Genomic DNA, 18,439 nt, shown 5'->3' on the forward strand with positions numbered 1-18,439 from the left:
AATAAGTTAGGCCTATAAAAATATATCTCAAGCAATCCAACAAACATAAAAAGTAGTTCTGTACGGGAAAAAAAAGCATGCATATTTTATTTGCACAAAATAGAATTGCACAGCACGTGCATGGCATCTCTTCCTGAGAAAGGGTTAAACAGTAGGAGGTAAAAGTAGCTTTTATTCAGTGGGAGTGCGATTCGAGACCCGGGAAAAGTCACGCCTGAGTGTAGTAGAGGCGAAAGACCGAGCGGTTCTTGTGAACGAGACTCCATTTACATATTCGCCCTAAGGGTTTAAAGGCGTGTGTACCACCAAAGATTAGTCTGACATACCTTGGTACCTTGGCAGTGGACTACTCTGACTGCACATTCAACCTCTCCTCTCCGTTTTTAATAACACTACTTCTCCAGAGACAGGTAAGTTTCATGCCTCTTCTGCATGGAGCGCTGGTGCGCGTTCTCGGGACGAGTTCAAGTGCAGCATGACCGCACATGTCTGATGATATGCACAAACTTAGTTTTATTTAACTTACTTTAACCAGTATATCTATATATAACTAGAATGTATTGTGAAACCATGGAATAGTTTGTGGTTATCGAGCGTGTTTGGCTGAGGCGTGCTGATCTCTTATTGGAGATTATATAAATGGCGTGGAGAAGATTCTGAGATTTATCCCTCATTTTCCTACTTTAGGAAGTTCTTTAGTGCACATTTACTAATGGATTTCGATTTGTTACACTTTTCGTGAATTTCCTATTCCAAGATTTCCACGTTGTCAAGAAAATCCAGATGTTTAGTGAACATGCAAGTGGCTTTCCTCACAGATTTTAAAATAATAGATGGTAAATGTAATTAAAGCCCATATTGTAAATTAGTGACCGTTTTACTAACTTTGCGAATAAGTAGGCTAGATAAACGAAGTCAAATCATTTCTGTCAGCCTATTTTAAAACCGGTTTATTCCGTTGACGTCAAGAAGTTTAGTAACAGCGTCACACGGATTAAAGTTTTTACAGTCTTGACATCTCCTTTTGCAACATAATTAATCTATTTTATACACCTCTATTGTGCATTCTTCACTTAGGCCCATGGAAATGTATTTAAAGTTAACCGAAAATGAAAGTTCTATCATTATTTACATAACCAAACCATATCACTTTCTTTCTTCTGTGGAACACATAATGGGATGTTAGTCATAATGGTAGGGAATGAATGACGGACTCAAGTGTCAAGTGAAAGGTGAATGAGGCTGTCATTGTCATTTTGGCTTCCGCACAAGATCATACAGGTTTGAACTAACATGATGAGAGTGAGTAAAAGACGACATTGTTTTAATTTTTTAGTGAGCTATTCCTTCAAAGCAATAGAAATGTGAGCGCGTAAATATGGAGGCGATCAGTGCAGGTGAATTCCGCAGCGGGGTGAATGTGAGTTGAGTCGAGCGTGCATCTGAGCGAGGGTAACGTGCTAATTGTCGTTGGTAGACTGTACGGCGGAGCGCGCGCTCAATGCCCGCGGGGCCTCTCGAAGGAATGCCGCGCCGTCACTTTGGTTTTGCGCTGCTGCATAAAATGACTCAGACTTCAATCAAACCTCTAGTAACAATGAGACTGCAAAGTGAACTCAGAACGAAACGGCCAGTTTGAATAGCGTGACTCTCCCTCGGCTTTTATTGATGTCCAAAACTTAAGTCGTTCATTCATAACTCGCTTTCTTTTCTGTCAGCTCACAGCTGCATTCACAAACTAGCGATGTCCAATTTGTGAGCATACCGTTCTTTCAAATCCTTTTCTAATGCGTGTTTTTTATGCATATGTTAAAAATGATTTCGATCTCATCATTTTTAAATAAAAATGTCATAACTGGACCTTCTGGTTAAAGCATCAGACTTCTCCCTGGTGACATGTACAGGACTTGTCCAATTATTTAGTCTGCTTAAACCCGTCCCCTCAAGCATGCGTTCATCCAAAGTCCATTTCAAGGAAAATTTGTTCACTCAGCGGCCATATTTGCAACTTGACTATTTCGGTCATCCAAGACTAAGTCCTATCTATTTGAATGGGGGAATCCTGAAATCTCAAAAACTGCTTGGCGAACTCCCAATTAAATTCCATATTTCAAATCAGCAACGAAATCTGACATGAACCGTCCCATAAATGTTGTTTCTTATGCTAAAATAGCATTAAAAAAGTTGTATGTGCAGTCCTATGAGCAAATCTCAGGTTTCTATGGGAACCGGAGCCTCTAATGGCAGCTGTAGTGAAGCAATGACTTTATCAATCAGCGATTGGCTCTTTTAATTAGAAAGCGAGAGGTATTCCGCCATATTGTGCGTTGCAGTTTCTCCCATTTATTGCTAACAGGACTGAACCGTCTTTCTATATATATATAGTTTTATATATATATATATATATATATATATATATATATATATATATATATATATATATATATATATATATATATATAGTTTGCCACCTGATGTCACCTGTTGGAGTTTGGGTTCCTTGCCGCTGTCGCCTTTGGCTTGCTTAGTTGGGGACACTTGACATTTGACTTTGACATTTGATATTCAACAGTGTTTTGATCTGCCTGCATTGACACTATTCTTTTAAGAGCTGCTGTGCAGCCAAAATAATGTACCAGATATCAATGTAAAGCTGCTTTGACACAATCTACATTGTAAAAAGCGCTATATAAATAAAGGTGACTTGACTTGACTAAAGTCTTTGGTTCATCTGCCTCCATTGTTGAGTGCATTGCTTATATCTCAAAAACCAATCAACAGCAGATGCATTGAACCAAGTCCCCGTAATAATTTGTTTTCTTTTTCGATAATTCGTGTTGTACGTCACGGTCACAATATGGAAAAAGAGATCTTTTGCTTTATCTATTTCAACACAACTTTAGTGATTTGTTCACTAAAGCCGAGTTCAGACTGCACGATTTTCAAAGCAGTCGGGTCACTGTTCTTTTAACACTGCGTGACTATCTTGGCCAGCATTCAGTCGCTGCTGTGTTCAAACTGCACGATGGATCGGCGACAGAAGGTTTCACACTCCATGACTTTACAATAGGAAGAATCGCCGACAACTCTGTCTGGCACGCAAACTACGTTTCACAACCAAACACACGTGAGATGTGACAATGTGCGCTGATTTGCAGTGAAAACAAGAAAAAGAAAAGAAGAACATGGAGGAGGAAATGGTTGGGGAGACTGCGGATTGTGTGTTCTGCAACGAGAGTTGGAGGTAAATAAATAACTTTTCAATGTGCTGCTGTTGCGGATGGTCAAGCAAAGGTTTGTGCTTTGTTTCTGTTTGATAGAATTGTAATGTTTATCTGAAACGAAGCCATGCTTGCTGATATTGTGGTCTATAACTCCTCCCCGAACTCCCCGCTGCTCTGTATCTTGCTGTCTCATTGGCTGTCGGTCATCGCCGATGTAGTTTTCAGTCAGAACACTTTTCACACAGCAGGATTTTGAATTGCCGACAAGTCCAGATATTTAGCATGCCAAATATCTCACGGGCGTCGGCGACTCGTCTGCAATTCTCTCAGATCGTGTCTTTGCTCATTCACACTGCGTGATTGTCACTCGCGTGAACTAACACCGATTTGCCTGTGATTTCTGGCATTTGTCGGCGATTTCTCAAAACCTGTCGGCGAGCCAAAATTGGGGATAAAATCGTGCAGTCTGAACTCGGCTTAATCGGACTGTTCTGTGATTGAGCAGTTCTTGAGTCAACAACTCACTGATACATTGAACGAAGAGCATCTTGGAGCTGAAGTTTATTTTTAACTAGTTATTTTGGTTCGTCATGTCAGAAAGATCGTATTTATATGTTAGAAGTTTTAGTTCACTTTCAAATGAAAATGACCCCCAAGCTTTACTCACACTCAAGCCATCCTAGGTGTATAAGACTTTCTTCCATCCACATCCATCCATCATAAATGTACTCCACACAGCTCCAGGGGGTTAATAAAGGCCTTCTAAAGTGAAGTGATGCGATTTTGTAAGAAAAATATCCATATTTAACAAGTTATGAAGTTAAATATCTAGCTTCCGCCAGACCGCCTTTAACTTAGGAAGAAAGCGCAATTGCCTATTGCAGTTCAAAAAGCTTACGCTATGTCCTACGCCTTCCATATTCAACTTATGGAAAAAGCTTAACTGAAGTGATGCCAGTTCTGTTTTTTTGGTAACTTGAATACGGAAAGCAGTCTGGCGGAAGTTAGATATTAATTATATTAATTACAAGTGAGTTTCCCATAATTTCCGAGTTGCAATGAGAAAACTTGGGTATACAACAATGTCTGTAGTTGACGGTAAATGTTAAAATGGATGAAATTAGTTTTTTCATTTACACCAATTATACTTGTATAGTTTTATAACAATTCGGTTTACAAAAACTTCATAAATTGAATAAAAACATTAAAAAGCCAAAAGAAACCTGATTCACATTCTTTATTTATCATTTGTATCATCATTTACTCGTCATTTTGTATTTATTCAAAATGCATCCTTCATATATATATCAACACACCTGACAACAAAATTATGACTTCCCAACTATGTAAATACGAAATGTCCAGGAGGACTTGAATGCACCATTAGAAACAAACTATTTGAAATAACCAATTGTCAGACTTCCCTAAGCTTACAGTAGGGGAAACGTATTTTGTAGTATTATTATTATTATTATTCATAATGGATTTTGAGAATGATATTCAATCTCTTTTTATGTTGAAGTTAATATAAGTTAGTTTTGGGATCCTAAATGGCAGATATATTCACACAATATACATACACAAACACACACACATGCACACTCAAAACTGCATTTATACAAAAACCTTGCTTCAGTCCACAATCTCTGTCATTCATACTGACCTTTGATGTGGCCTCTTATTGTATTCAATCTAATGCACCTTCACAGGTTTTCTCAGTTCCCGCACTGGGCTGTGGAGGGAGTACCTTGTGTTTATAGGACCCATAAAGAAAACGAACGCATTGTCACTTAGATAATGGACTTGAAATGAGATCCATAGAAGAAGTTAAGAAGTAAATGCCTTTGTGAGTGTGCAAGTACTTGCATGTGCTTGTCTGTAGACTTAAGCACAATGTCATTTAGTCATTGCTTGTAGGATGCACCTGGATGTGCTTGTGTCCTGTCTGCATATTGTGACTTGTCGCTTTCCCTAGTTTTAATATTTCCCCAAATCCAGTGTCAGATACAGACTGAGAAAAAACTGCCTTCCAAAGCTATGGGAAAAAGTTATAATGACACAGAAACACATTCGCCACCCTCAGGGTGTAACGTGAACAACAGCTGTGATCTCAGAAGTATGAATGACTGATGACTGTTATGTTGACAGTTTAAATGTTTCTACCTCGTGGGATTTTTGAACTACAGAGGAACATGAATAATGGTACTAAACATGTCATTATTAAGGGGATCGTTTACCCAAAAATAAGAATTCTGTCATCGTTTACTCACCCTCATGTCGTTCCTAACCTGTATGACTTTCTTTCTTATGAAATTCTTTAAAAAAAAATGAATTTAAAACAATAAGTTCAGCTCTTTGCACTATAAGAAAAGGCAGTAAAAACTTCAGCCAATGTACTCTCTGTTACGGGTAATCTGAGTTTGTTCCAGTTTTGGGTGGGGTGTCCCTGCTTTCAGTTTGTTTCCTTAGTTATTCATTGATTTACACCAGATGATCATTTCATTAATTAGTTTCTGTTCATTTATGTTTTGTTCAGTTCATTTGTCTGTTATCTGCACATTATACCAGTTGTTCTGTTTGTTACTTACTAAGGCTCTGTTTCCAACTAATATTAAGATGCATTTTGGTCGATCACATCACAAGTAGACGAGGGAGACACATAGCCGTTTACACCTGGTATTTTAATCCGTCTCTTTTGTCCACTTTCAACTACTTCTGTCCTGATTTCCTCGAGGGGAGGGTCTATGGGTGGATAAATGTATGGGCTTTTTTTTTTAGATCTTTTGATCTAATGAACAAAATAACCGTGCGCAATTTATGCGCCCAGAGACGACAGAAAAACATACATAGCATCAGCTTTCCTTTCTGCTCTGAGAGCCGCAAAGGTATGTGTTAGAAATCGGAAATGGTGAGAGAACATTGTGCTTGGTACATTTTTCGTCTTCAAACCAAACTTGGGTTTTCAGCTGACAGAGTTTGGCTAGCACGCTTCCCATAATGTTTACGCGGTCTGTAGGCGGAGAGTAGGCGGCCTTTTGTGAGCCCGAAGAAAAGTATGACCAGGTGCACAATGATCTGTCTGCCCTGTATTAGCCAAGGAGGCTATTTTTGAACTATTTGCCCAGTCCTTAAGCCCTGTCTTCACTGTCGCACTCTAGTCTTTTATCTCTTCCTACTCTGCCTGATCTAAGCATTGTAGATCTGCCTTAGACTGTTTGTTCACCAGCTCAGCCTTGGACTGACGACCCGTGCCCATCACTCCACCTCAGCTTGTCGACTCCACCATGGCCCCTTGCCCCCTTGGCTGCACCTGAGTCCGTCGTCCCTATGGCTCTACCGGGCTTCCTTGTCCCTCTGGCTTTGCCTTGGTCAGTCGTCGCTCTGCCCTGACCATGACTTACGGGCCTTTGTCGGTGACTTGTCCCTCCACCCCTTTGTTCGGCTGGGCTTCTCCTTCCCTCTGGCTTCACCTCATCTTGGCTGCTCGTCCCCATGACTCCACCTTGGTCTCCTGGACCTTCCATGTCACCCGGTCCTTTCGGCTCTGCCTGGGTCTCCAATGCCAGCAGCTCCGCCTCAGTCAGTAGTCAGTCAGTAGTCTTCTTGTTTTCGCTGGCTAAGGCTCCACCATGTCTCCTTCCTCCCTCATGTCTGCTGTGGCTCCATGTATTTTGAATTAATCATTGCATTGTGTTGTTTTTTTTATGGTTGAAGGAAATGACCATAAACTTAAAAGATAATTCTTGCATGGAACACATTGCTTCAAAAAGCATTCAGCTAGTCAAAACAGATAGTCAGAGTCAACAAAAACATATAACAAAAATTTCCAGGGATGACTACAATGGTGAAAAACCATCTAAACACTTTGACCAGTACAGCTCACATGATGACAATTTTTTATGTTATTTTAGTGGCATTGGCCAAATTACTGACAGAACTAGGTTTTGAAGCATGAATTAAATGTTTTGAGTGAGTTACTACATTTTGCAGACATGCAACAGAGTTGTGATGTCCCATACTGTAAAACAGTTGTGACAAATGCACTTAGTTAAGACAGTTTTTGCGATTGAGAAAAACTGTAAAAAAAAAAAAAAAAAAAAAAAGTTCGCAATGTTCTGTTCCATACAACAATGAGGGTAAGGGTAAGCAAATAATGACAGAATTTTTATTTTTGGTGAACAATTTCTTTAGTGGCCTTTATTGTCTTATTAAGGTGAAAGATATAACATCAAACAATTTTTTTCTTGGCTTGCCTAGACAATCATTACATACCATTACCTGAAACAAACATTCAAGATCAGAAACTGGAAGTAAAACCTAATCATAACTGCAACAGATTGCTGAGTAGATACAGATCAATACTGTTCTGGAGCTTTTTGAAGAATTTACCATGTCATTCATTGTTTAACGAGTTTTCAGAATGATGAATCATTATTTGACCCATTTTTCTATTTGTTGTTCTTGAAGGAAGTTTGAGTGCTTGTTTCCTAAGGGCAAATATGACAATATGTTTATCTAACACAGAGGTCAATGTTTAGTTAAAGACTTACAACAATTATCCATTAATCTTTTCTCAGGGGAGCATGCAAATGCTATGTTTTTCTATATTCAAGTCATATTGGATTCAGTCTTTTCTGTTTTGCCTCTTTTTATCATTTAATCAAGTCTGCTTCTTTTTGACAGGATAGAGAGGAAGAAATAAAAAAGACGACTGAAATAGTGATGCCATCCAACAAGTACTCCTCCGCTATCATGGCGGAAAGTGACAAGATGACTGCCACGGTAAGATGGAAGAAGTGTGTTGGGGTAGCAATTAGGTTCTGTCATGATTTACCAAACTTTCACTTTCTTTCTTCTTGCTCTTTGCTATGCAATTACAATGAATAGTGACTGAAGCTTTCAAAACCACTATAAAAGTACCATAACAGTAGTCCATATGACTTGTGCACTTGTTTCATATCATAACACAAACAAGTTTATTGCATTTTTCTTTCATATTTTGCAGTCGTAAGGTATGGTCACATTAGCGAAATCTGTGTGAAATTTTGGGGGCAAAAAGGTCTATTGTCAATAGTACAGCATTGCATAAAGCACAACTCACACACAAGTCACCTTCATACCAAACTATTTCTGTTGGTCAGCACAGCGAATTTACTTGACCAACTTGAACCCACTGAAAAATTTCTGTGTGGAAATCCTTTGCCTTTACCCGAAAATTCCAGGTCACATGCATTCCTATTGAAATTACTGAATTTAAAAATTCGCAACAGTGGTAAATGTTGCTGCACCTCATTGCAGTATATTCCAACATTATGCGATAACTTTGAAGTTATTTGCTGAAAATCCAATATCCACCCTTGTTACAATGATATCTGCATCACTTAAATGATTTCAGCCTTACTTTCACATCAAAAACCACTCATCCATTTGACACTTTTCTCACCTACATGCACACAAACAGAGGTGTGGATTGGTGTGGGTGTCTCATTCGTCTCTGGTGTTTTGGGTTCAAAATAAGGCCAAAGGTGCAGTGGAATTTAGGGGATTAGAGAAAGGGCAGAGAGAGGAAAAACTGAAGTATCTGGTTCTGATAATGGAAGAGCTGCTCTAACAGGTTTGTTATGATAGCTCTACTCAACTTTGCCCTGAATTTTTAATTTCTAACGGATTTTTCTACATATTCTTTGCGACCGTAAATGAGGCAAGACCACTTCCATACTTTCTTCTGATCCTGTACTCCATAGAGCGCAGAGAGAGAGAGAGAGAGAGAGAGAGAGAAATAAAGGGAGAGAGAGCAGGCTCTTTGAACGCTGCACCTGGCTGAGGAAGTGCTCTGAATCCCACAGACCAGCTGCATGGCCAGGGAGGAGAGAGAAGCACACTGGCCATTCAGATGCGCAATAACATGTGCATGTCATTTTGAGCACAACTGAAACTAGTCTGTTCCAACAATTCTGTTTTATGAGACTTAAATAGTCAGACTTCCCTTTACTTTGTTGCAGCATGTCAGTGTTCTGAACATCATTATTTCTTTTTAACTTAAAGGAATGTTTGGGGTTAATTACAGGTTAAGCTAATAACACCATTTGTCACGGCTGTTGTTTACCACAGAAAACAATTTAATCTGGTCTCTTGGTTTGTAATGAACTGACAGAAATGGAAGTCTGTGGTGTAGTGTTGTTACGACACCAATATGTTTTTTCAGAAATCTTGAATGTGTGGTTACAGTCTTGCGTTTTTTTTAACACTTAAACACATACCCCGGGTCTTTAGTGACCTGGGACTTTATTTACTACCCTCCTTCTCATATAATTTTTAAAGTTAGACATCATACATATTCCTCAACCAATTCATTATAAGCAATATAACAAGAAAAAAAAATTAAAAATTGTATAGGGTCGCTATTGACCCAAGGTGTGTAACGGTGTAAGTATATTTTTTCTGCACAAAAATAATTGAATCTTTGATGACTGAATAAGTGCAATTCACCTTTATTCCACAAGGTGGCAATATCTGATACACAATGATGGAGTGACGTTTCACTCATAGTTACTGCAGGCAGAAAACAAAAGAATAGGAAGTATCATCAGTAAAACTTGAAATGGCTCAGCCATTTACTGCAGAGCAAGTACTGAATGCAATCAAATATTAGTGTAACTGTCACTTGATGGTAGATCTGGTGAAGAAGCTGTCAGTGATCAAAATATTGATTTTGAAGATGTTGGAAACGATAGTTTTGTGAATATGTTTGAGATCGCGAATATGAGCCAGATGCTAAATGTACTGGGAAATGAGCTCTGACGAGGACAGTGATGATGGTATAAAACATCTGCTCAAACTGAACCCTTCCAAGCTCCAAAAGGTAACAAAATATACTTTATTTTATTGTTCTGTGATTGTTACTCTAATATTAGGAGAGTTTTATATTATCACGACAGGTAGAGATCCATCCGTGTTAGATATAGACCTGGGTCGCTAAAGACCCAATAATGATTGGCAAAACATTCATGCATTTAAGGCTTAAATTACCTAAATGTGAAAATAAAGTGATCCTGGCACACTCTCCGGTTACAGTGCACGCTATAACCAGTTCTGAGGAAATGTCAAGAGAATGTGGCCACAACAACTAATAAAAAAAATATAATTATTTATAATAAAATGATCAGCTAGTCTGGTTTTTGTGCTGGTCATAGAGAACAGAAATGAAAAAAATACATGTACTTCTATAAAAAACACATTGGTTACATTATATTTTTTAAATTAAAGTATTTCTATTTTGCAGAGCAGTGCATCATGACAAACTGAGTGATTAAATTGTTAAACATCAAATACTTCACATAGTGTGCACATGCTTGTAATTCAAATGGAGCGCAATCTGCGCATTTTTTATTTTTTTTAAATTTGTCTACAATAGAAATCAATGGACACCAAAACTTTTTGCTACCAACATTCTTTAAAACATAATTTTTATGTTCCACAGATGAAAGAATGTCATACAGGTTTCCAAAAACATTAGGGTGAATACATGAGGAATTTTAAATTTTGGGTAAAATATCCTTTTAAGGCTGGATACTCTGTAGTTTGTGTTGTCATTTTGAGTTTCACTCGGTTTAATTGTGTAATAACAGAGTTTACTGGCTTAAACAAGTTGTCTTACAGGTTCATGACATGTGCTTCCACTGTTTGCTCATGTTGTGTCTTGTCTGGAATCATTTATGTCTGCTTTAACAGAGCAGTTATCTGATGAGCCTCTCCACTTTTGGCTCTGTGAGAATGCCTGTTCACATGGTTGGGAAGCATGGCAGAACTCTGGGAAATAACATTGAGTTTCTACACATTGCTATTCCTCTGTGTGTGTGTGTGTGTGTGTGTGTGTGTGTGTGTGTGTGTGTGTGTGTGTGTGTGTGTGTGTGTGTGTGTGTGTGTGTGTGTGTGTACTATTACATAGTATAAAAGGGGATCTGAGCCACCTGTTTTGATCCGCTGACTTTCTTCAGCATTTCAAAAGCTTGAGCCCAGGGCCGGGGGCCCCTTTAGGCAAGAGCAGAGCAGGGGGTGTCATTAGGAGCCAGCAGAAAGATAAACTGAATGAATGAAGGAGCCCATAAACCCTTTGACCTCTCTAGCCTCTACTTACCTCCTTAAACAGAATATATGGTTTTATTTCATGGAAGTTTACTCTTGTTTATGCTAATTTGATTTTGAGCAGCTCTTGCATTCATTTATAGACAGATTTTCTATGCATCATGCTAATGACATTTATATGCTAGAATTCAATGTTAGGGTTATCGATCCTATATTTGTCATTGCATTATTAAATGGACCATACTATAAAATGCACTTAAAATTCTGTCATAATTTATTCACCCTATTAAGATTAAGATATTTTTAATGAAAACTTTTTAATGATTTTTTAAAAATTGTTTAATGATTTTTAATTTTCTAATAATATGGCTTCTGTCCTTCTGTTGAAAGTTCAGGTGACCATAACATAATAAAAAGAAGGTCCAAAAAGGTCATAAAGTTGTAAACTAGTCATAATAAATGAATCCATATGAAATGAACAGTTTAATCCAAGACTTGAGAAGAGACGAAATCACTTCATTCACATATAAACATATAAAGCACATTACATATGGTAAACATGAAAGCTTTTGCATGTGACACATGCAAACAAACCTCACTAGTTCTCGCACATCACACAAACTTGTTTGAGCTTCAATGTTTACCATTTGTGATGCTCTCTGTTTATGTCAGTCATTGTTTAGATGTGAATAAAAGCCTAAATTAAATCTATTCTTTATATAAAGCGATCATATCTCTTCACAAGATTTGAATTAAACTGCTCAATTCATATGGATTTTTTTTATGATGATCAGTTTTGGTTACCTGGACTTTTAATTGAGAGACCATATTTTTATTTTGTAAGCACTTAGCACTGACACAGTCTGCGTGGTTGTTGCGGTTGGTGGAAGTGTGTGTGGTCTAGGTATTCCCTACGTTATAGGGACAAAATGTCCCCACAAGAATAGCAATACCAGAAATCTGGTCTGCATGAGGAGAACAGCTTGTAAATCATATTAAATCATGTTTTTTGAAAATATAAAAATGCAGAAAGTTTTCTGTGATGAGTGGGTTTAGGGGTAGGGGTAGAAGATAGACTATACAGTTTGTACATTATATAAATCATTATGTCTATGGAAAGTCCTCATAAAACATGGTGTGTGTGTGTGTGTGTGTGTGTGTGTGTGTGTGTGTGTGTGTGTGTGTGTGTGTGTGTGTGTGTGTGTGTGTGTGTGTGTGTGTGTGTGTGTGTGTGTTGGCAAGACCTCTGATCCGCTGCAGCACAGCTGTGGCATTAAAGATGTCTGGCATTCCAGTGGACGGTTCCAGAAATGCGACAGCAGCCTGTATTGTTCCCACATCCATGAACACACAATCTTCTGTCTGTGGCTTTACTCAGTGCCTGTGCTTAAAGAAAACAGTGCTCTTTCTATTTTTGTATATGTTTAGCCGTTGTCTGCTTTTTATAGTATAGTTTTTCAGTTTTCATCTGCTCATCCACATACACAATTCACACATGCTCCTATCCGGCACTGTTCAAATTAGAGCTGGGCGATGAAGCTAAAAAATTCATATACATATAAATATTTTTCATCTTTTCGACATTTGTGTGTTTGCTTTGAAATTGCAAAAAAGACACTCCTTTTTTTGTCAAAGGCACCATAAACTAAACTAAATATATGAAAAAACCTTTTAAAGGCTTAGTTCACCCAAAAATGAAAATTCTGTCATCATTTACTCCCCCTCAAGTTGTTCCAAACCTATATACATTTGTTTGTTCTGCTGAACACAAAGGAATATATTTGGAAGAATGTTTGAAACCAGATTTTGCCCCAACTGAGTACCATAGTATTTTTTTTTCCTACTATGGTAGTCAATGGGGGGTGAGAACAGCGTCTATATGAAATTGAAATCTTCAATTTACTGTCACTTTTGATCAATTTAATGCATCCTTGTTTAATAAAATTATTAATTTCTTTCCAAAAATGTTTAATTGTAGTGTAGACTGTGACAATCACCAAGGCCTTGCAACAACATACACTGCGTTCCAGTGTAACCCACTGTAAATGTTTCTCTTTGTTAGGTTTGGTTAGTGGTGTCTAAAATGCATCTTTACGCACAACTCCAGAGACACCAGCAGCTTCAAATACCTGTTTGCTGCTCAACACTGGCTTTTTTTTTATAGCTGCCCTTTTAATACAATTAATTTCTTTGATAGGAACTTTAATTAATATGCCTTTATCTGACCGAGTTCTGCTGTGCTCTAAATCACTCACAAATCTTATGATAATTCGATAATCTCCATTCAGTTTCACACAATATTAGTTGTTTTCATGCCTTTTGCACAACATTGCACCATTTCATGCTTTTCATCTTCAGAAAGATCTTTCTTCCTCCCCATATTGCATGAGAACTGTGACTTGCTTAATAATGTGGAACAACCTCTAAGTAGGGTTTCCATAGATCTGGCAAATTATTTTGTCTAAAATTGATACCAGTTATCTAAAAAGACATGGATAAATAAACAAACAAACAAACATTTTCTTAGAAAAACTAAAATCTGAATGTTTATTGTACTGAAATCTTACTGATTTATCTCTTGCATCATAATTTGGAATGCAGTGTATTTACCTCCAAAAGAGAAACATTAGTGTATCCAAGCAGCATCAAAGCATACACTTAAGCAGTCATCAATCCATCAGGGATTTTTGAAAGTCATCAGTGATGACTACCCATCCACGTGAAATAGAGGCATGACTAAACACATAGATACATTCAGTCTCAGAACACGGCCATGTATTAGTCGTGTTTTTTGTATTGATACTTTGCTCTGTCAGCGGTTTGATCTTCTTAAAGGGATAGTTCATCCAAAAATTATCCCATGATTAACTCAATCTCAAGCCATCCTAGTTGTGCATATGACTATCTTCTTTCAGACGAACAAAATCCAAGATATATTAAAAATATCACTAGTCCTCCAAGGTTTATAATGGTTGTGAATAGTAGGCCAAATTCAGAAAAAATGCATCCATCCATAAAAAAAATTAATCCACACGACTCCAGAGGGTTAATAAAGGCCTTTTGAAGAGAAAGGATGTGTTTTTGTAAGAAAAATATCCATATTTAAAACTTTATATATTAAAAAAATTAGCTTCCGGGGAAAGACTGCACGCAGAATGCGCAAGTCGACTTGCGCCAAATGAGTAATCCCCTGACACGACGTATGATGCAGGATGTAGGAGTATCGTAAACTTAAGGCGAAATCTTCTGACATTTCTCTTTAAAATTTCTCATTTTAAACTTCTAATTCATGACCAATGTTTTGTATTGCTCTCTCCTCTGCGCCTCCGTGTTCGTCATTGCGTCAGGTCAAAGGTTGCTCTCCCGCCCAAATTTACGTGCGCAGTATGCGTACGGTCGTCCGCTGGAAGCTCATTATTTGAATTTATAAAGTTTTAAATATGGATATTTTTCTTACAAAAATGCATCCCTTCGCTTCAAAATGCCTTTATTAACCCTCCTTATTTTTTTATATTTTTTGGATGGACGCATTTTTTTCTGTCTTCAGAATTTAGCCTACCATTCACAAACATTACAAACCTTGGAGGACTAAGGATATTTATAAATATATCTCGGATTGTGTTCATCTGAAAGAAGATAGTTGTATACACCCAGGATGGCTTGAGGGTGAGTAAATCATGGGATTATTTCCATTTTTTTGGGTGAACTATCCCTTTAAGGGAATGTCTCTTCTTCAAGTCACAACACAGATGCATCTGGCACAACAAAAGAAATCTGGCAGAAATTAAATTAAAATAATTGAAAGTACAACAGCCAAGACTGGCAGTGTTGTGAATGCTGTACATCATCAAAATATTTTTTTAAATATTATTATTATTATTTTTACATCTTTTATAATAGATATTTATTTTTTTAGAGTTGTTAAAGTTAACATCCTAAGCTTAAGATTATATATATATATATATATATATATATATATATATATATATATATATATATATATACAGCTTCACCCAGCGGTTCTTTTTATCACTACACAACGCCCTTAGCAACCACTCTTAGCAACGTAAACTGTATGTTCTCTATTTATATTGTTCATTGAAGCTTACTGTATTAGTAGAAGAGTGTTGTGAGAAAGAGATTGAGTGAGCGAGTTTATTACCTGCATTCAGATTTAGCATTTTCCTTCAGGTCAGTCCTATGTTTATAATAAAAAAATCAATTTAAATGTCTGATGTATTATCTTGTCATTTTAACAGTTAAGGGGTTTTCCCATGACTTTCCCAAGCATTTATCAGTTGCGTCTTGTTCCGTGTTCACGACAATTAAGTCTTTTCAATGTAAAAGTCTTCGCTACTGACTGACACTCTCATAAAGACAGTCTTTGCTGCCATCTAATGGCGTAATAATATAACTTCTGTTGCTGTTCACGGTCAGGGACTATTTTTTTCTGGCGAAAGGAAGGCATTTGGTGAAAGTTTACTTCTTGAAAGTTGCATTGCATTGATACATATTTTTGGCTTTAATATTTGTATTGTGTGGTAACCATTTTATAAAAGCAATAAGGTATGAGAGGCTGTGTTGTATCGTGAATAAGTCACGGCTGAAGGGGTTGCAGGCACTCCGCTTCGTGTTGTGCCTAACAACGCCCTTCAGCCGTGACTTATTCACGATACAGCACAGCCTCTCATACCTTATTGCTTACATATATTATATATTTACCAAATTAGACTTTATTTTTTTCATTGTTTTCTAGAGATCATGAGATTAGTCATTTTTATTTTATTTTATTTGCAACAATAGATTGCATATATATATATATATATATATATATATATATATATATATATATAATCTGCATATATGATAATCTTTTTCTTTTTGAGACATACATCGATTCAAGAAAAGTTTGCGACCTCGCCACTATCTCCTTTATCTTGGTCATTGGGGGTTTTAATGTAATATTGTCTGTAAAATTTTAATAAAAAAAAAAAAAATAAAAAAAAAAACAATGCTTGAATTAATTGAAGTTGTTTCTCTTCTTGGTTTATAAATCTAGTTTTCCTCTACTAGTAGATAAAAATACAATCTGTTAACTTAGCACAAAAAAGGGTCAAGGGGTCAAGGTTTTGCTGGTTAGCATGACCCAGATTCTGCTGCTAAATGTCATAACAACACCTTTAATTGATAATCATAATTGGTGCTGTGTTGGGGTGACAGTGATGTTGTGGAGGTGTCTGGACCTGCCCTCCATTAGTATCTATTTTATGGCTGAGAACAGAATATATATATATATACAATCACACACCCATTCAGCTGTGAAGTTCTGTTGATTGTGAGTTGTCAAAATGCCGTGTTTGTTTTCTGTGATCTGTGAAGATCATTCACATAATGTCTCCTTTTTTAGGCTGCCGTGAATGGCGACACGTCTGTGGGAGAGGGATTGTCAGAGAACGACAGTGGTCTGGAGATGACCAATGAGAACAGCCCGCTGACTGCAGCAGAGCCACCTTCACCTTTCTGCCCCAAACAGAACGGAGGCGCAGCCTCACCCACAGGTACACAGACCCATGTTCTGGGTTCAGCATGTTCAGCATGTTCTGGAACATTCTGTCATTTATTTCAGAAATTTACTTAAACATTATGTTTACAGTAATGCACTTACAATGGAAGTCTATGGGATGAGATATTTTGGAGGGTTTAATAGCAGATAAGTGAAGTTAAAATTTTTGTTAACAAACTAAGGGTTTGGGTTACTTCACCCAAAAAGGATAATTCTGTCATTAATTATTCACCTTCATGTCATTTCACACCCGTAAGACCTTCGTTCATCTTCAGAACACAAATTAAGATATTTTTAATAAAATCCGATGGCTCAGTGAGGCCTCCATTGACAGCTTAAAGTTAATTTACACTTCCAATGCCCAGAAAGCTACTAAAGACATATTTAAAACTGTTCATGTGACTACAGTGGTTCAACCTCAATGTTATGAAGTGACGAGAATACTTTTTGTGTGCCAAAAAAACAAAATAACGACTTTATTCAACAATGTCTAGGTTAACAGGTTTCAGTTGATCAATTGCCTCAAAATAGCAACACACCAACAATGCCCCCGAACACACCTCGTTTTCAGACCAGCATGCCCATGGGTGCACAAATGCAACGTGGCGCAGGACGTGAAAATAATAACTGTGTCAGGCTGAAACTAGCAAAAAACATATATTGCGCCAGGTGTATGATAGGGCCCTCAGTCTAATTTTAACATGCATATTTAAGTCTTGTGTCTATACTTTTAGAACAGTGTGTTTGTAAGTTTATCTTGGTGCAGTGCATTTTTTTTGTAATCAACAACGTTGCAGAGAGTGAAATTAGCTTGATTATTAAGGAGCTCCTCCTTTGTCAAGAATTTTATTATTTTTAGAAATGCTAAATATTATTATTCAGTACAACTGAATAAATTAAATAAAATGATCACTTTGGTGTCTAAGACTCATAACCAGGTAGGCCTAGGATAAAATATTATGCTGTATATAGTTATTAAAATGTCTAAACTTGTCATAAACTTTCTTAATCTGTCAGATGAGAGTGTGAACAGCATCAGAAGAAAGAGATCACGTAAGCGCTCCGACACAGAGGAAGACAGTGCCTGGGATTCCTCCTACAGTGAGGTGAGAATTTACTCACTACACATCTGATCTTATCACACACTGACAGAACGCTTCAATAAGACACATCCGTTCCAAAGACTCTGCTGTTTCCAGAGGCATGGCTGAAATAGGGCTTGCTAGTTGCTTTAGTCCAGGATATATATATATATATATATATATATATATATATATATATATATATATATATATATATATATATATATATATATATATATATATATATATATATATATATACATACATACATACATACATTACCTCTGCTGTGATTGACTATTTATGTTCATGAATACATTTATGATTATAAAAATACCACATAACACACCAGAAGTTGTGAAATTTAAGAGAGCAGATACATCATGAAGCTGATCAGATGTAGGAAAATGCATACATACAGAGTTTGGTATCACTTCCATGGAACTTCTGTGGATTATCCGCATGAGATATTTGGAGTAATGAAA

At 37.1% G+C, this 18,439-nt stretch overlaps 1 protein-coding gene across 3 annotated transcripts in view; it reads left to right on the forward strand.

Annotated features, from left to right (window-relative positions):
• Positions 1–230: 230 nt before the first annotated feature.
• Positions 231–18,439, forward strand: part of dnmt3bb.1 (DNA (cytosine-5-)-methyltransferase 3 beta, duplicate b.1) — a 49,488-nt gene continuing 31,279 nt past the window's right edge. For all 3 annotated transcript variants that reach the window (XM_067370664.1, XM_067370665.1, XM_067370666.1), the window contains exons 1-4: positions 231–410; positions 7,908–8,006; positions 16,717–16,867; positions 17,890–17,978. In XM_067370664.1, the coding sequence (XP_067226765.1) occupies positions 7,947–8,006; positions 16,717–16,867; positions 17,890–17,978 (300 nt within the window). In that variant the 5' untranslated portion in view covers positions 231–410; positions 7,908–7,946. The remainder of the gene's footprint in view (positions 411–7,907; positions 8,007–16,716; positions 16,868–17,889; positions 17,979–18,439) is intronic.

The sequence above is a fragment of the Chanodichthys erythropterus genome, chromosome 20 (assembly GCF_024489055.1).
Source record: "Chanodichthys erythropterus isolate Z2021 chromosome 20, ASM2448905v1, whole genome shotgun sequence".
NCBI lineage: Eukaryota > Metazoa > Chordata > Actinopteri > Cypriniformes > Xenocyprididae > Chanodichthys > Chanodichthys erythropterus.